This window comes from Rattus norvegicus, chromosome 9 (assembly GCF_021556685.1).
Source record: "Rattus norvegicus strain SHRSP/BbbUtx chromosome 9, alternate assembly SHRSP_T2T, whole genome shotgun sequence".
Lineage (NCBI taxonomy): Eukaryota > Metazoa > Chordata > Mammalia > Rodentia > Muridae > Rattus > Rattus norvegicus.
The window spans coordinates 15,313,507-15,327,714 of record NC_141542.1 but is presented as its reverse complement, the minus strand read 5'-3'; the positions used below and the strand labels follow the sequence as shown (position 1 = coordinate 15,327,714).

Here is a 14,208-nt window from a genome sequence, read left to right as displayed (position 1 = left end):
AAATAAATGATTTGTAATGAGAGCTTGCTTTCCAGCTTCCAAATCTGGAATTCAACTCCCACTGACATATATTTCCTGATTCTGAGGAAAGAAGAAAGGGGTGTTAGAGTGAAGACAAAAGACAAACATGCATCTCGAAGAGGATGCTGGATCAGAAATGCATGTGCATTGTCATTGTGTGGTCAGACAATGGTGCTCACAGATGAGGACATGTCTGCCAAAAGCTAGACTCAATCCATCATCAGTGCTTGTCATTTTCCACTGATGTTCTTTGTCATGAAGGACAGTCTGTCTGCCAGTTTTTTTAAGCCACTTTCAAGGTCACTGTCACTACTGAGATCAGGGAGTTGGTCTACATCCTGATATTCCTGGCTTCTCAAAATTAATTAAGTTCCCTAGCCCCACCTCTCCCAGAGTGCCAGCTCTGGCTGCACTCCGGATTCTCATCCCTAAGCCCTAGTGATGTTCTGTGAGGACAGCTCTCCTGTCTCTGTGCTTGAGTCACACTCCCTGACCTTAGCCCCATAAACTGCCACACTGTCTCAGACAATGCATTCCTGAAGTCTGTCCTGCTGCAACTGAAATATTTGTATCGTCACCTAAGGAATATTCCAGAAGGAAAAATTTGGATTAATCTGTGGCCTAGGTCCAAAATACAAATTCAATTAGTATCAAAAATAAAAGGGATCCCACTTAAAACACTGAGTGTTTATGTGAATTTCATGTCCACCTCCTGTTAGTTTCATTAAATTACTTTAAAATGCCCTTCCTGAGCCCAAATATGGTCTGTTCCATAAATAAATAAATAAATAAATAAATAAATAAATAAATAAACCAGTTAACTAGTTACAAACCTTCATTACATCACCCCAGATAATGCAAGCGAAGTTACTGTTTACACAAAGAACAAAGGAATGGGGAATACAGTTAAAAGACCCTCTCTAAATCCAGTCTAGAATGGGAGCTCCTCTGCAGCTTTGCCTAGAGAGATAGCAGCAGCTAAGTATGGAGTTCACCCCACTAGCTGTCAGATGCACTGTTTCACTGTTTAATAGACTGGCTTGATGGGTATAGAAAGAGGTGAGAAAGTGGGCTCAGAGCTGAGGCTTTGTGACTTTCAATCTTTTCTTTCTCTATACCACCTCTCCCTGCAACACATTTAAAATGATGTAGAAGTACTTTAGTCTACAATATCTACAACAAATATCTACAAATATTTACAAGGTAAAAAGCCATTACAGACAGGTACAACAGATATATAGATAATCCCGTCACAAAATGCCAGATATGCAGTATACTAGATATGTAGTGCTAGATATGTATGCATGCTAAAGACATAAACATGTTTGAAGTGATAGGCTGAGCACTTTTAGAAGCTAGAGTAGAATATTCAAGTAGAGAAGCCTTGCTTGGCTAGCTAGTAGGACATTTCCTGTGACTTGCATACCAACTTTATTTTAAACAGCTGTGCAACTGTGAGAGAGTTTCATGGTGAACCCAGTTTTAAGTGAAGAGAGTATGAATATAAAGCAAAGAGAAGATGGCTGACTAGTCTAAACCTTCCGAAAATGTTGCTACCAAAAAACTCACCAACAAGGGCTTGAATCACCCCACTGAGTTCAACCTGAGACAGTGACCGGGCCCATAACAGATCTTTCATAGAGACACCTCAAGGCATGTTTGTAGGCTTTCAGTCTGCATCTCCAAGTGAAATTCTCTAAAGTCCATTTCTGTCTTTTGCACCCCAGAATGATAGAGTGGGACGTTAGACTGGATAATAACCTTTAGTCTGGATTCCCCCATTCCAGGGTAACAGGTAACTTAACTTGGGATGGGAACATGAAGTTGGACAAGTGCTAGCTCTGAGCTTGGCCTTGCCCGTGCACCCTGAGCCACACCAGGGCACAGTACGCCCAGCAACACTTTGCTCTGACGTCCTTCTCCAGAGCTCTGACGATCGCCCCCGCCTTCCGCCCTTATAAAGAGACTTTTTTCCAATACCCGAATTGATTGATCGCCTCGCCCCACGGAGACCTCAGCGAGCTCCTTGTCGGCACCCTCCACTCACCTCGCGCCTCCCTCCCTCGCTGTCCCACACAGCTCCGTACTGGGGGGGACACCCGGACCCCTAAATCAGCTCCGGGTGACGCCAAGGTAAGAGCCCAGCGAGAACAAGAGCTGGGGCCGCGCCCACGGGGCTGGCCGGGAAGGATCGACTCTGCCTGCTGGGGATACACCCTCCGCTCAATTAAGAAGCACTTGTGGCGCTAGGGATGCTAAAGGTTGTAGGAGTGTGGGTTCAGGAGATCTGGAGCGCGGGGACAAAGGGGAGCAGGGCGCCGCGGAGTTTGGTGGTAAGGGGAATTTGGTGGCGTTGAGCTCACAAAGGGGGCGCCCACCAGGTCCCGGGCGCTCCAGAACATCCCGGAGGTGAGTGCTTGCACCCAGAGCCCGATCACCCACTTGGAAAGCTCAGACCCCCACAAAAACTTATGCGTGTGAACTGGGGTGAAGAAAATAGCTCTGATTTGTTCGGAATAAAGAACAAAAATTCCGTAAGATCAAGCTTTATTTTAGAAGTTGACATAAGTCCTCTTCTTATCGTTTGAGTTTTTGTATCCGTGACTGTAGTTTATACATTACCTTATTTTGAAATCCTTTTCTGTAGAGACCAGGATGAGGCACTGGGTGGGGATGGGAGTAGGGGTGGGGGTGAGGTTGGGGGTGGGGTGGACATGACATGAACTAAGGACAAAGGAAGATTGAGAGGGATAGAGAGGGTCTTTCTTTTAAACAACAGAAAATACTTAGTTGTCACAGTAAATTGATTTTTAAAGAATTTTCTTAGTCGGTTTTTTTTAAAGAGGTATTTTTGCCAGATATTTTTATATTGGGTTACTTTTGGACCTGTTTCCTGAAGTCCAAAACGATAAGTAAAGAATGAAGAATGAACAGAGAGAGAGAGAGAGAGAGAGAGAGAGAGAGAGAGAGAGAGAGAGAGAGAGAGAGAGAGAGAGGAGAGAGAGAGAGAGACTTTCTTGGAGTATTCCTTTGGAATACACTTAAATTAATAAATGATTATAGATACTGGCTTAGTTTCAAAAGGCAAATACAGGCGTAATCATTTGCGAACAATCTGTTGACAGAGGAACTGGGTTGTAATACAAAACTTTAACTTGAAGGAAATTATGAAATACCAAAAAAAAAAAAAAAAACCTGTAATTGTATTTATGCTCACTCCTTTTTTGTTTCTTCGAATGCAAACCATTAACTTGTTAAGCAGAAACAGAGCAGTGAACTGGACACTTGTTGGGCATGATTTGTACTATGGGATTTCAATGCAAGCTTTTTCAAAAAAGAAAAAAAAAGATGTCTGGATCCAGCTGCTTATTTTTGGCAGCCTGTGTAAGCATAGTGCTTGGCTGCTTAGTAATGCACTGCTGTATTTTCTACAGAAGATTTGATGAAGTAGCCCTCTGTGGAAGGATCTTCACGACCCTAAATAAAAAATGCCTTTCCATGTAGAAGGACTAGTAGCGATTATCCTGTTCTACCTTCTTATATTTCTGGTTGGAATATGGGCTGCATGGAAAACCAAAAACAGCGGTAATGCAGAAGAACGCAGCGAAGCCATCATAGTTGGGGGCCGAGACATTGGTTTGTTGGTTGGTGGTTTTACCATGACAGGTAGGTTTCCTTGTATTCCCTTCCCAGGGCTGGCTTGTATTCCGAGGAAGAAATCAACATTACTGTCTGTCCTTTAGAGCTCTTTCACTTCACAACTTATATTTTGAAGTAACTCCATATTTAATTTAAAACAAAAAGAACATGGTTTAATTTCAGCAATTCTAGACAAAAACAATTTTATAATAATATTGAACATAATATTAGGGAAGCAGTATGTTCTCTTTTAACCAGCTAGTGGGTGGGAATGGTAGAAACAAAGGAGTTGAGGAATCTGTGAATCTATGAGAGAGCGTGATGGCATGTCAATGTGTCCATTAGTGCAAGCATGGGGTTGTGACTGAGCTGTCTTAGATAACAAGTGAATACTACCTAGTTGTGGTTTTTAGCCTAAATAAATCATTTTGGAGGCAATAGAATGCAATCTAATTATTCCTCCTGGAAGCCAATTACCTTCTCATTTAATACCTATTGTCCTTAAAGAAAGCAATCTACAACAATAAAAATAAGGTTTTCAGGGTCCTTGGTGTAAAAAAGAAAAAGTCAAGGTGTGTCCTTAAAGGAATTCACAGAGGATCCTGTGCATCTCTCTTCCTTTATAATCTTCTTTGTGTTAGGAGGGGCCCTTTGGTCTTAGAATAATTTCTATAGTTTTTCATATTTGTCTTGCTCTCCAAAAATAATTCTGAAAACAATATAAAATTCATTCTTATAAATGATTGGTAATGCTTTGAGTAACGACATATTAGATCTGAACCTTACTAAGTATTTTTAACACTGGTAACATGATACATGCCAGCTAGAACTCTTGATGTCCCATTAGAAAAATGTCTTACTAGAAATTAAATCCAAATGAAATATCAATTTCTGTGCAGACCTGCTATTTAAAGACAATTGACGTTGTGTGTTAGCTCAGGATCTTATTCTCCTATGAAGATGGTCTTTCTGTTCTGAACATTTTTGCCATCTGAAATCTGCACTATTCGAAATGGACTGTAGATTTTTTTTAATTTACCAAGTATTCAAATTGTAAACTCAGGTATACATTTACTCTCCATAGATGGATTCATATGATCTTTACAGAAGGCTCTGTGAAAGGGTTGCACAGTTAAGGGAATCTCCAGACTGGTTCAGTAAACACAGATCAGCATCAGGTCTTTTGATGACCACATTCATGATTCCTCCATGTTGTGCTGTGTACAGCTTTCTTAAGGGTGTACTATGTCTCCTTTAAAAGGTACTTTGTACACACAAATAATAATAAATGAACTGTTGAATGTCCAGCAATGTTCATTGCTGATTATTTTAATATTCTACTATTCTTAATAATGTATTTTATATAGTCATACAATGTTGCAGAGCTTATACTATCATTACATGTAGATTTTTAAAAAATATAATACAACATTAAAGTATATTAAAAATAGTCAAAGGAGGGCATTATAAAGTACTATCATAGTCTAGTTGGCTTTTTAACTACTCTTTCTCAAAGCTCAAAATACTGCTGGTAAATATTGCCATTTATTTAAAATCTGAACGATCTTACTTAAACGTCACAAGATTCAGCTGTTTGCATGCATGTCATAAAGAATAGAGAGTGAAAATGTAGGTTATTTTAAAATATATAATTGAAAAGAATTTGTGTTCTTGCTCACAATTTCACACACATTATACATACATATATGTATAAAATATATATATATATATACAAATATATATACAAATCTGGCCCAGAAAAGACTTCAACAATAACAAATGGAAAAACTGTTTTTTTTGTATTTATTTATTTATTTATTTATTTATTTATTTATTTTTATTTACTTGAGTATTTCTTATTTACATTTCGAATGATATTCCCTTTCCCGGTTTCCCGGTTTCCCGGCCAACATCCCCCTAACCCCTCCCCTCCCCTTCTATATGGGTGTTCTCCTCTCCATTCTCCCCCTATTGCCGCCCTCCCCCCAACAATCTATTTCACTGGGGGTTCAGTCTTACAGTACCCAGGGCTTCCCCTTCCACTGGTGCTCTTACTAGGATATTCATTGCTACCTATGAGGTCAGAGTCCAGGGTCAGTCCATGTATAGTCTTTAGGTAGTGGCTTAGTCCCTGGAAGCTCTGGTTGCTTGGCATTGTTGTTCATGTGGGGTCTCGAGCCCCTTCAAGCTCTTCCAGTTCTTTCTCTGATTCCTTCAACGGGGGTCCTGTTCTCAGTTCAGTGGTTTGCTGCTGGCATTAGCCTCTGTATTTGCTGTATTCTGGCTGTGTCTCTCAGGAGTGATCTACATCCCGCTCCTGTCTGCCTGCACTTCTTTGCTTCATCCATCTTGTCTAATTGGGTGGCTGTATATGTATGGGCCACATGTGGGGCAGGCTTTGAATGGGTGTTCCTTCTGCCTCTGTTCTAAACTTTGCCTTCCTATTCCCTCCCAAGGATATTTTTGTTCCCCTTTTAAAGAAGGAGTGAAGCATTCGCGTTTTGATCATCCGTCTTGAGTTTCATGTGTTCTAGGCATCTAGGGTAATTCAAGCATTTGGGCTAATAGCCACTTATCAATGAGTGCATACCATGTGTGTTTTTCCGTGATTGGGTTCCCTCACTCAGGATGATATTTTCCAGTTCCCTCAATTTGCCTATGAATTTCATAGTCATTGTTTTTGATAGCTGAGTAATATTCCATTGTGTAGAGGTACCACATTCTCTGTATCCATTCCTCTGTTGAAGGGAATCTGGGTTCTTTCCAGCTTCTGGCTATTATAAATAAGGCTGCTATGACATAGTGGAGCATGTGTCTTTTTTATATGTTGGGGCATCTTTTGGGTATATGCCCAAGAGAGGTATAGCTGGGTCCTCAGGTAGTTCAATGTCCAATTTTCTGAGGGACCTCCAGACTGATTTCCAGAATGGTTGTACCAGTCTGCAATCCCACCAACAATGGAGTAGTGTTGCTCTTTCTCCACATCCTCACCAGCATCTCCTGTTGCCGGAGTTTTTGATCTTAGCCATTCTGACTGGGGTGAGTTGGATTCTCAGGGTTCTTTTGATTTGCATTTCCCTTATGTCTAAAGATGTTGAACATTTCTTTAGGTGTTTCCCAGCCATTCAGCATTCCTCAGCTGTGAATTCTTTGTTTAGCTCTGAACCCCATTTTTTAATAGGGTTATTTGTCTCCCTGCGGCCTAACTTCTTGAGTTCTTTGTATATTTTGGATATAAGCCCCCTATCTGTTGTAGGATTGGTAAAGATCTTTTCCCAATCTGTTGGTTGCTGGAAAAACTGTTTTTAATCATGGTAATTGACAAAGTTTTTCACTTCTGCATTAGAATAAATGGAATCACTGAGTAAATATAATGACTGAAAAAGCTGCACAGTGAAATGTAGTTACTAATAAGCTCTGTGCTGTTTAAGATCTTAGAGCCATTTTTATTCTGAACCAAGGTATTGCTAGCATTGCATCAGTTTCAGCCATCTTAGTTCAAAGATGAAGATTCAGGATCTGAATCTTGTAAGAATAGATTTCTTCTGTTCCTTGTTACATATTTAGTGTTCTGGATAGGGACAGGGAATTCTAAAAGTTCAACAGGAATGAGAATGAGAAAAGCAATGGATGGTTTGAAACCTTCTGTGAAGATGGGAGTCTTTGCTGTACAGTTCCTGTCCATGACAGGATTGAAGACATAAATTTCACATTAAGTTTTCCTAAAATTCCTAATCATTAAGTCTTCTCAAGTTAACATATTTTCTTTTGTTTTTAATATTGTAATACAATTACATCATTTCTCTCTTTCTGTCTCCTGCTCTAAACTGTTCCGTATACCCCTTCTTACTCTTTTTCAAATTGCCTCTCTTTCTTTAATTGTTGTTACACACACACACACACACTATATATATATATATATATATATATATATATATACACACATATATATAGTTGTTATACACACAATATACATATGTATATTTTTTAAACTTGTATTAACCCCCAACATACTTTTCTTTGCCTGTTGGACAAAAAAGGAACTGAATTTTGGCATAAAAATGATCAATCATATCTTAATGGTGTAGACAAGTTTTCTATACATAGGCATGTATTCTTTTATGTTGCGGTCCTAATTGGATTATTCATCCTCCTATATGATAAAAGTATTAAGAGCCTAGGACTCATATCATGCCCTGTGTATTGAACACAGAAATCACACTGAATCTTTCTGTTATTCTCTTAGAAGTACATATGAAATCTAAAAACTCTCTTAAATTATTTTTTTCTACTAAGAATAAAATATTTTGGATCTGTGAGGCTTTAGTGGAAGGTATTGGTGCTGAATAAAATTCATTATATGAAATTTTCAAAGAATTAATAACATTTTATATTAAAGAAAAGAAGAATCGGATCTATTATCTAGTGAGAGAAATTAGTAGGTTGTAAGTCAGTCTTGGCCCAAGTTTCCCCAGCCAGAGCCTGCTTTGTTTGGTTCTATAAATGCTTTTATGTAATAGTTGCACGACACAACATTCATATATCTGAAAAACATATCTAACAGAATATTTTAAAGAGTACTAACTACATTGCAGAACTTAATATAGCCACGTGACGCCAGTGGCTACTATGTTGGACAGTTAGACTTAGAGCACAGCAGGTGAATAGTGTTACAACCTTACTCTTTATTTTATTTCAGCCACCTGGGTTGGAGGAGGTTACATCAACGGGACAGCTGAAGCAGTTTATGGGCCAGGTTGTGGTCTAGCTTGGGCTCAGGCACCCATTGGATATTCTCTGAGTCTGATTTTAGGTAAGTAGGTATTAAGATCTCAGTGACTCACTCAGTACTCAGCATAAAGCATAAATAGTAAGTAAAACTATTGTAGAGAAAATTTCTAAGTAGCAATTACCAGAAATTGTTATGTAGCATAACACCAATGCTTGGATTATTAATCTCCTGGTTATAAACTGTATAAAAATTCTTTGATCATGTAGCCACTAGAACAGTGAATTTCTTAAACAGCTATGATGTATTTCTTTCAAAAATAGTATGGAGATATCATTAAAGCCTAATCAGTTGTCCCTTGTTCCTTGTGGTAAGTCAAACTGCTAAAAGTTTGAATATTATATAAGAGAATTTCTCAGTTTGCTACACAAAATGCTTTTATTGGGCTTTGTGCTCAATCAGTGTTGGATTGTGTAACACAAATGTATCAAAGTATTTTAATAACACTGACCTGGTCCATGTCTTTCAATTCATGGGCCTCATTTATGTCATCGAGTTGCCCAATGGGCATGCGTAGTGTTAGATGAACTAAGAAATTTACATTAGGTTGCTAAATATTTCTTGGTAATACTATATTCATAGGACATGTAAGACATGTTCCTCCGTGTATATATTGATATCATAAAAATCTATTTTCCTGGAGTGGGGGAGATAGTGTAGTAAAAAAGTATCTTTCATGATGTTTTTATTCCCACAAGCCCTTGTTTGATTTGTTTTAGGTGGCCTGTTTTTTGCAAAACCTATGCGTTCCAAGGGATATGTGACTATGTTAGACCCGTTTCAACAGATCTATGGAAAGCGCATGGGTGGGCTGCTGTTCATCCCTGCACTGATGGGAGAGATGTTCTGGGCTGCAGCGATTTTCTCTGCATTAGGTAAGGACTGAAGACAGTTCTACTGGGTCTTCACTTCCTAAGCATACAGTTTGGCCTCTTTTTAAAAAAAATCCTTAAAACCATGCCCAAATCCATATTTACCTTATAAAATCTCAACAATAATTCTATACTTACTAAAATATCACTATAGTGGTGAAAGAAATCTAATCTCAGATTCATTTGTTTTGAGCCTGAATCACATCATTGAAGCGTGGTCATGAGTTATAAAGATCATGAGCTGTTTTTGAAGGTTATGTATGAATTAGCATAAAATGCAATTAAGCATAACTAAGAGGTACAGTTTGATCAGAAGATTAAAAACTTGTCCATTAGCCAAAGGTTTACAAAAATCCCTAGTCTTAAAGAAATTTAATTAATGTATTTTTACCTTTAAAGTTGTACTTCCAGTAACTATTCTGAAACTATTCCAGTAACTATTTTGAAAACACATGTTACCTCTTCCTGTTTTCCCTTCTGATGACTGCCATGCTAAAATTGATAAACATATGGAAAACTAAACTTCTCAAAGATTTTTCAAAGCAGTAATATTGTTGCATGAGATGTGCTCTATTAAAAGCAAAATAAAACAAAGCAAACATCTCAACAGTAAGTAAGTGTTGCAGAAAAATGGGACCACACAGCCTATGGATACAATAGGCAGTCATTCAAGCAATGCCAACTAACTAGACAAGCAAAGCTAAGTTCTTTCTGAAAGAATACTACTTTGACAACCAGTGGAATTAAAACTAGCAATGACAGAACACAGGGAGAATTCTCTCAGAATCTTAAGCGTTTTCTGGCCAACATCTGAGAGGTTCTCAGGCCCTAGCTTCTCTGCATCCCAGTCTACTACTCTTGGAGATGCATATTTAGAGGTTAAAACAACAAGGCCAGTTGAAATGTAAACAACCTTAGGCTCCCATCTCCAGTACCTGGAGAGGCAAATGCTGGGGACGCTGTGCACTGTCTCACTTGGCTTGCTGCCTCCATTCTGCCAGCCTCAGTTCAGTTCTAGAACCATACTAAACTCTTCAGATCTCCTGGATACTCAGTTACCCCCACCCTTACCTCTGTCTACCTCTCCCTTCTATCTGTCTCAGCCAGGCCTTCCTCTCTGGGATCAATGCTGATTCTCCCTGTTGGCAGTTTTGCCCTCCTATGGTAATGAACTTTTTCTAAGTTCAGGGTGCATAACTCTCTTTTGTTTTCAAACTAAAATTTTCAGCAGGGTTCAGCAGGCATGGCAGAGAGCCTTTGCTTTCTTTTCTCAATTCGCCTCCTGAATTCGTTCTCCAGAGCTGGGAGTCTTCCTCTGACACCTTACACATCCAGTTGCCTATACTTTGGACTCACCTCCTGTATTTTCAGCAGGACTATGAAAACTCTTTAGCCTCAATATACTACCTTTAGACCAAAGGCAAACACGCCTCAGTCTACTGTGTGTGGAGTTGCTTGCTGGGCAGCTGCAAAGTTGAACCAGCACAGCCCTCTTCAATGGACTGGGTGGCCACAACTATGCATTCTCCTACACAGGACTTCGCATCTCTTTTCCAAATGAAAGGGCAAGCCTTGATTGAGTCTACAGCCAGGCGTTAAGTGGTTAGAGCAAAGGTACTTTTCTTGGTTTATGGCCATGGACAGAAATGAGTGATGGTGGGGAAAAAAAAGACAATTGGTTTATAAAATATGCCAATACGTTTGAGAAATGACACTCCCCTCTGCTGGACAACATCCCTCACCTAATGATATAATGGATCCCCCAACCTTGTGCTCATTAGCTAAGAAACAAGGAGACTTTGTTTGCCAAAAGTTTGACAGTAGAAATTTTAGGTTTAAGAACAGATTACCTGCCATGGTATGACAAAAAGGAGCAAGCTAAATAACGGCTAAATACAAAAGGCTCTCTCTGGCTGAATAAAGACTGAATAATAGTCCTAAAGGCGAATAGAGTTAATGAGCTGATGTTTCTATGGCATTTTAAAAATGCAAAACATAGTAGCTAAACTCTGAATTTTAATATAATTGCTTCTGTAGATATTTGTGTATGTCTTTATATGTATTTCAGAGTTTCTGAAAACATGTCAATAGTCTCTCTTTATACACATACATATATAGTAACAGATATATACACACAGTCTCTTCACACATACTATGCGTGTTTGCATATGTGTGTTTGCATATGTATATTCCCTTGATAGAATCTATGTTCTAACAGCACATGTGTATAAAATTATTGTCTCTGCTAGATATATTTCAAAAGTACTGTTTCTAGGAAATAATCCTGGAACATTTAAGAACAGACAAATATAAACTCTATCTGTGATCATCTCCCTCTCACTAGGAAGGAGCATGGGCAATGAAAACAGAGCTGAATCTTTTCTCCATAATTGGTATTTAAAGTAATATACAGAAGAGATCATTCTCACTGTGTATTCAAGATGGGAGCAGCCTCCCAGAATCCCTGGCGGATGACTACATTCCGGTTTCATCTGCATGACCACTTCTTTGTCTAGTCTTCTCTCACTTTCATTTACTGAAGAACCTCTTCCAGATATGAGTCAAGCATTTATCCGTCTCATGTCTTGTCTACTATGTTAAACAAGATTTGTTTCCTTATGTTCAGATCCAGCTGTCAGTGAGTGGGTAACACTGACATCCTGAAAGTTCTTCAGAACCTACGACTCTGCTATATCTTTTTTGCTTATTATGTCTTCTCACTAGACATCGCTTGCTGAACCACACTACACTGTAACATTTAGTACCATTCAATACCAGCCAGGTGCTGACAGGCAAGGTCTGATTATCATTTGACCTAGAAATAATCCAAAACTTTTGATAGCATCATAGGATGCTTGAATAAAATGTCTTACATTTCTAGCAGCTAAATTCAGTGACTTTTTTTCATAATATTATACCGGCAGATGCAGTTTTTTCCTCACTACAATTAATGTAATCATATGGAAAATATTTTGAGAAAAATTCAACCCAGATGTGATAAAGAGGCAGAAGACTTCACTAAGGCCACTGAGTTGCAACCAAATGATAGCATCTCTAAAGACTGAACATCTAGTGCTGTAGATGTTCCCTATGATTGAAATGCTTATAATTTACAGAGTTATAACTTGAAAACATTATGAAATCAGAAACTTCAGCAAAGATATGACAAAGATATTTCAACTAAATTCCAACATTAAAAACAAGCTTCAGACAAAAAAATCTTGTTAAATATCAGTACAGTAACTTCTGCATTTGTTAAAAGCAGTAACAGATACTTGGTGTCTTCTATTTGAACCAGAGGTACTTATTATATTTTTCTTTTTATTTAAGGAAATTTTCATCTTACCATAAGTTAAAGCTGAAAAGTATTTTGTATTAGTGTTTCAAAACAACCTAAACTGCTTTTTAAAATAATGGCTGTTCCTCCCTGGTAGGTGTTATACACTGTGAACATGACTGTTAAAGAGTTCCAAACTGCCAATTCATAAAATTCTCAGTCGAAAGACAGGCACCAACAAACAGAATAAACAGTGTCATAAGATAAAAAAGCAAACAAATTGAAGATGAAACCTATTAAAACTATGATTTTCCTCTTCCTTAATTTTAAATTTATTTATTTTATTATACTGTGTGTATGAATGTTTTACCTGTATGTATGTATATACACTATGACCTACACAATGAAGGTTAAAAGAGGTGTCAGATCTCCTGGAACTGGAGTTACAGATGCTCATGAGATACCATTTGGGTACTGGGAACTGAGCCAGGGTCCTCTGCAAGAACAATAGATATTCTTAACCACTGATCTTTCTCTCCACACCCTAAAGTATGATTTCTTTTTTTCCCAATAGTATTTTTATTGATTATTTTGAAATTTCATATCAGGAACACCAAATACCCTTGCTCCCAAGGCCTCTCAGTTCCACTTCCAAACCTTGCAACTCCCTCCACAAAGGGAGGAGAAGAGGAAGAAGAAGGAAGGAGAAAGAGAAGGAGAAGGATAAGGAGAAAGAGGAGAAGGAGAAGGAGAAGGAGGAGGAGAAGGAGGAGGAGGAGGAGGAGGAGGAGGAGGAGGAGGAGGAGGAGGAGAGAAGAAGAAGAAGAAGAAGAAGAAGAAGAAGAAGAAGAAGAAGAAGAAGAAGGAAAGAAAGAAAGAAAGAAAGAAAGAAAGAAAGAAAGAAAGAGAAACAAAGAAACAAAGACAAGATAAAATAAGTCCTATTTGTATTTACCAGATATATATAATCACTAGAGCATGGCCAAACTCCTGGCGGCCAGACCCTTAAAGAAAACTGAGTCCTTCCCCCTCCATCACCTGGCCCCTGCCAGAACCCATCAATTCTGGAGAGCTATGCTCCTGTTGATTGTAAAGCTATCTGCAGACTCACAGAGAGGGACATAAAAGTCTACTTTGACAATGCCTACGCCCTACCCACAAAGAAACCTACAACCTAAAGAGAAAGCCACCAAAGAGAACTCTTAAGCTATGATTTTTAAAGCCTGTACTCTTTAGTCTGTTGGCATTCTGAGGAGAAGCCACACATATATCAACTATATGATTTTTAGAGATCTATCAAGTCTTTGAGAAAGAAAAACTTGAGAACTTCAGTAATTAATTTTATTATTTTCTTCTATAAATTCAACTCAGCTCTTTGGTATCTTGTAGAATTTGTTACAGTGGGCTAGCATAAGACAAAATAGAAATAAATATTTATTGTAAATTGTGGAAATGGCTGTTCATGCCTCTCAGAAAGACTTCTTATGGATGTAAGAAAGTCCACTATACATGTTTAATTAAGTTAGCATTTCATATACTAAAGGAATTACAAGTCCTGAGAATAAAATTTAATTTACCCATATTTCTAGTTGTTCACTTGTCATGTTTCA

The 14,208-nt window shown here is 38.3% G+C and overlaps 1 protein-coding gene across 3 annotated transcripts in view; it reads left to right on the top strand.

Moving 5' to 3' along the window:
* The first annotated feature begins 1,987 nt into the window (after positions 1-1,987).
* Positions 1,988-14,208, top strand: part of Slc5a7 (solute carrier family 5 member 7) — a 31,016-nt gene continuing 18,795 nt past the window's right edge. The window contains 4 exon segments of one of the 3 annotated variants that reach the window (NM_053521.2): positions 1,988-2,154; positions 3,456-3,687; positions 8,360-8,473; positions 9,169-9,324. In NM_053521.2, the coding sequence (NP_445973.2) occupies positions 3,510-3,687; positions 8,360-8,473; positions 9,169-9,324 (448 nt within the window). In that variant the 5' untranslated portion in view covers positions 1,988-2,154; positions 3,456-3,509. 3 annotated transcript variants of the gene reach the window in all.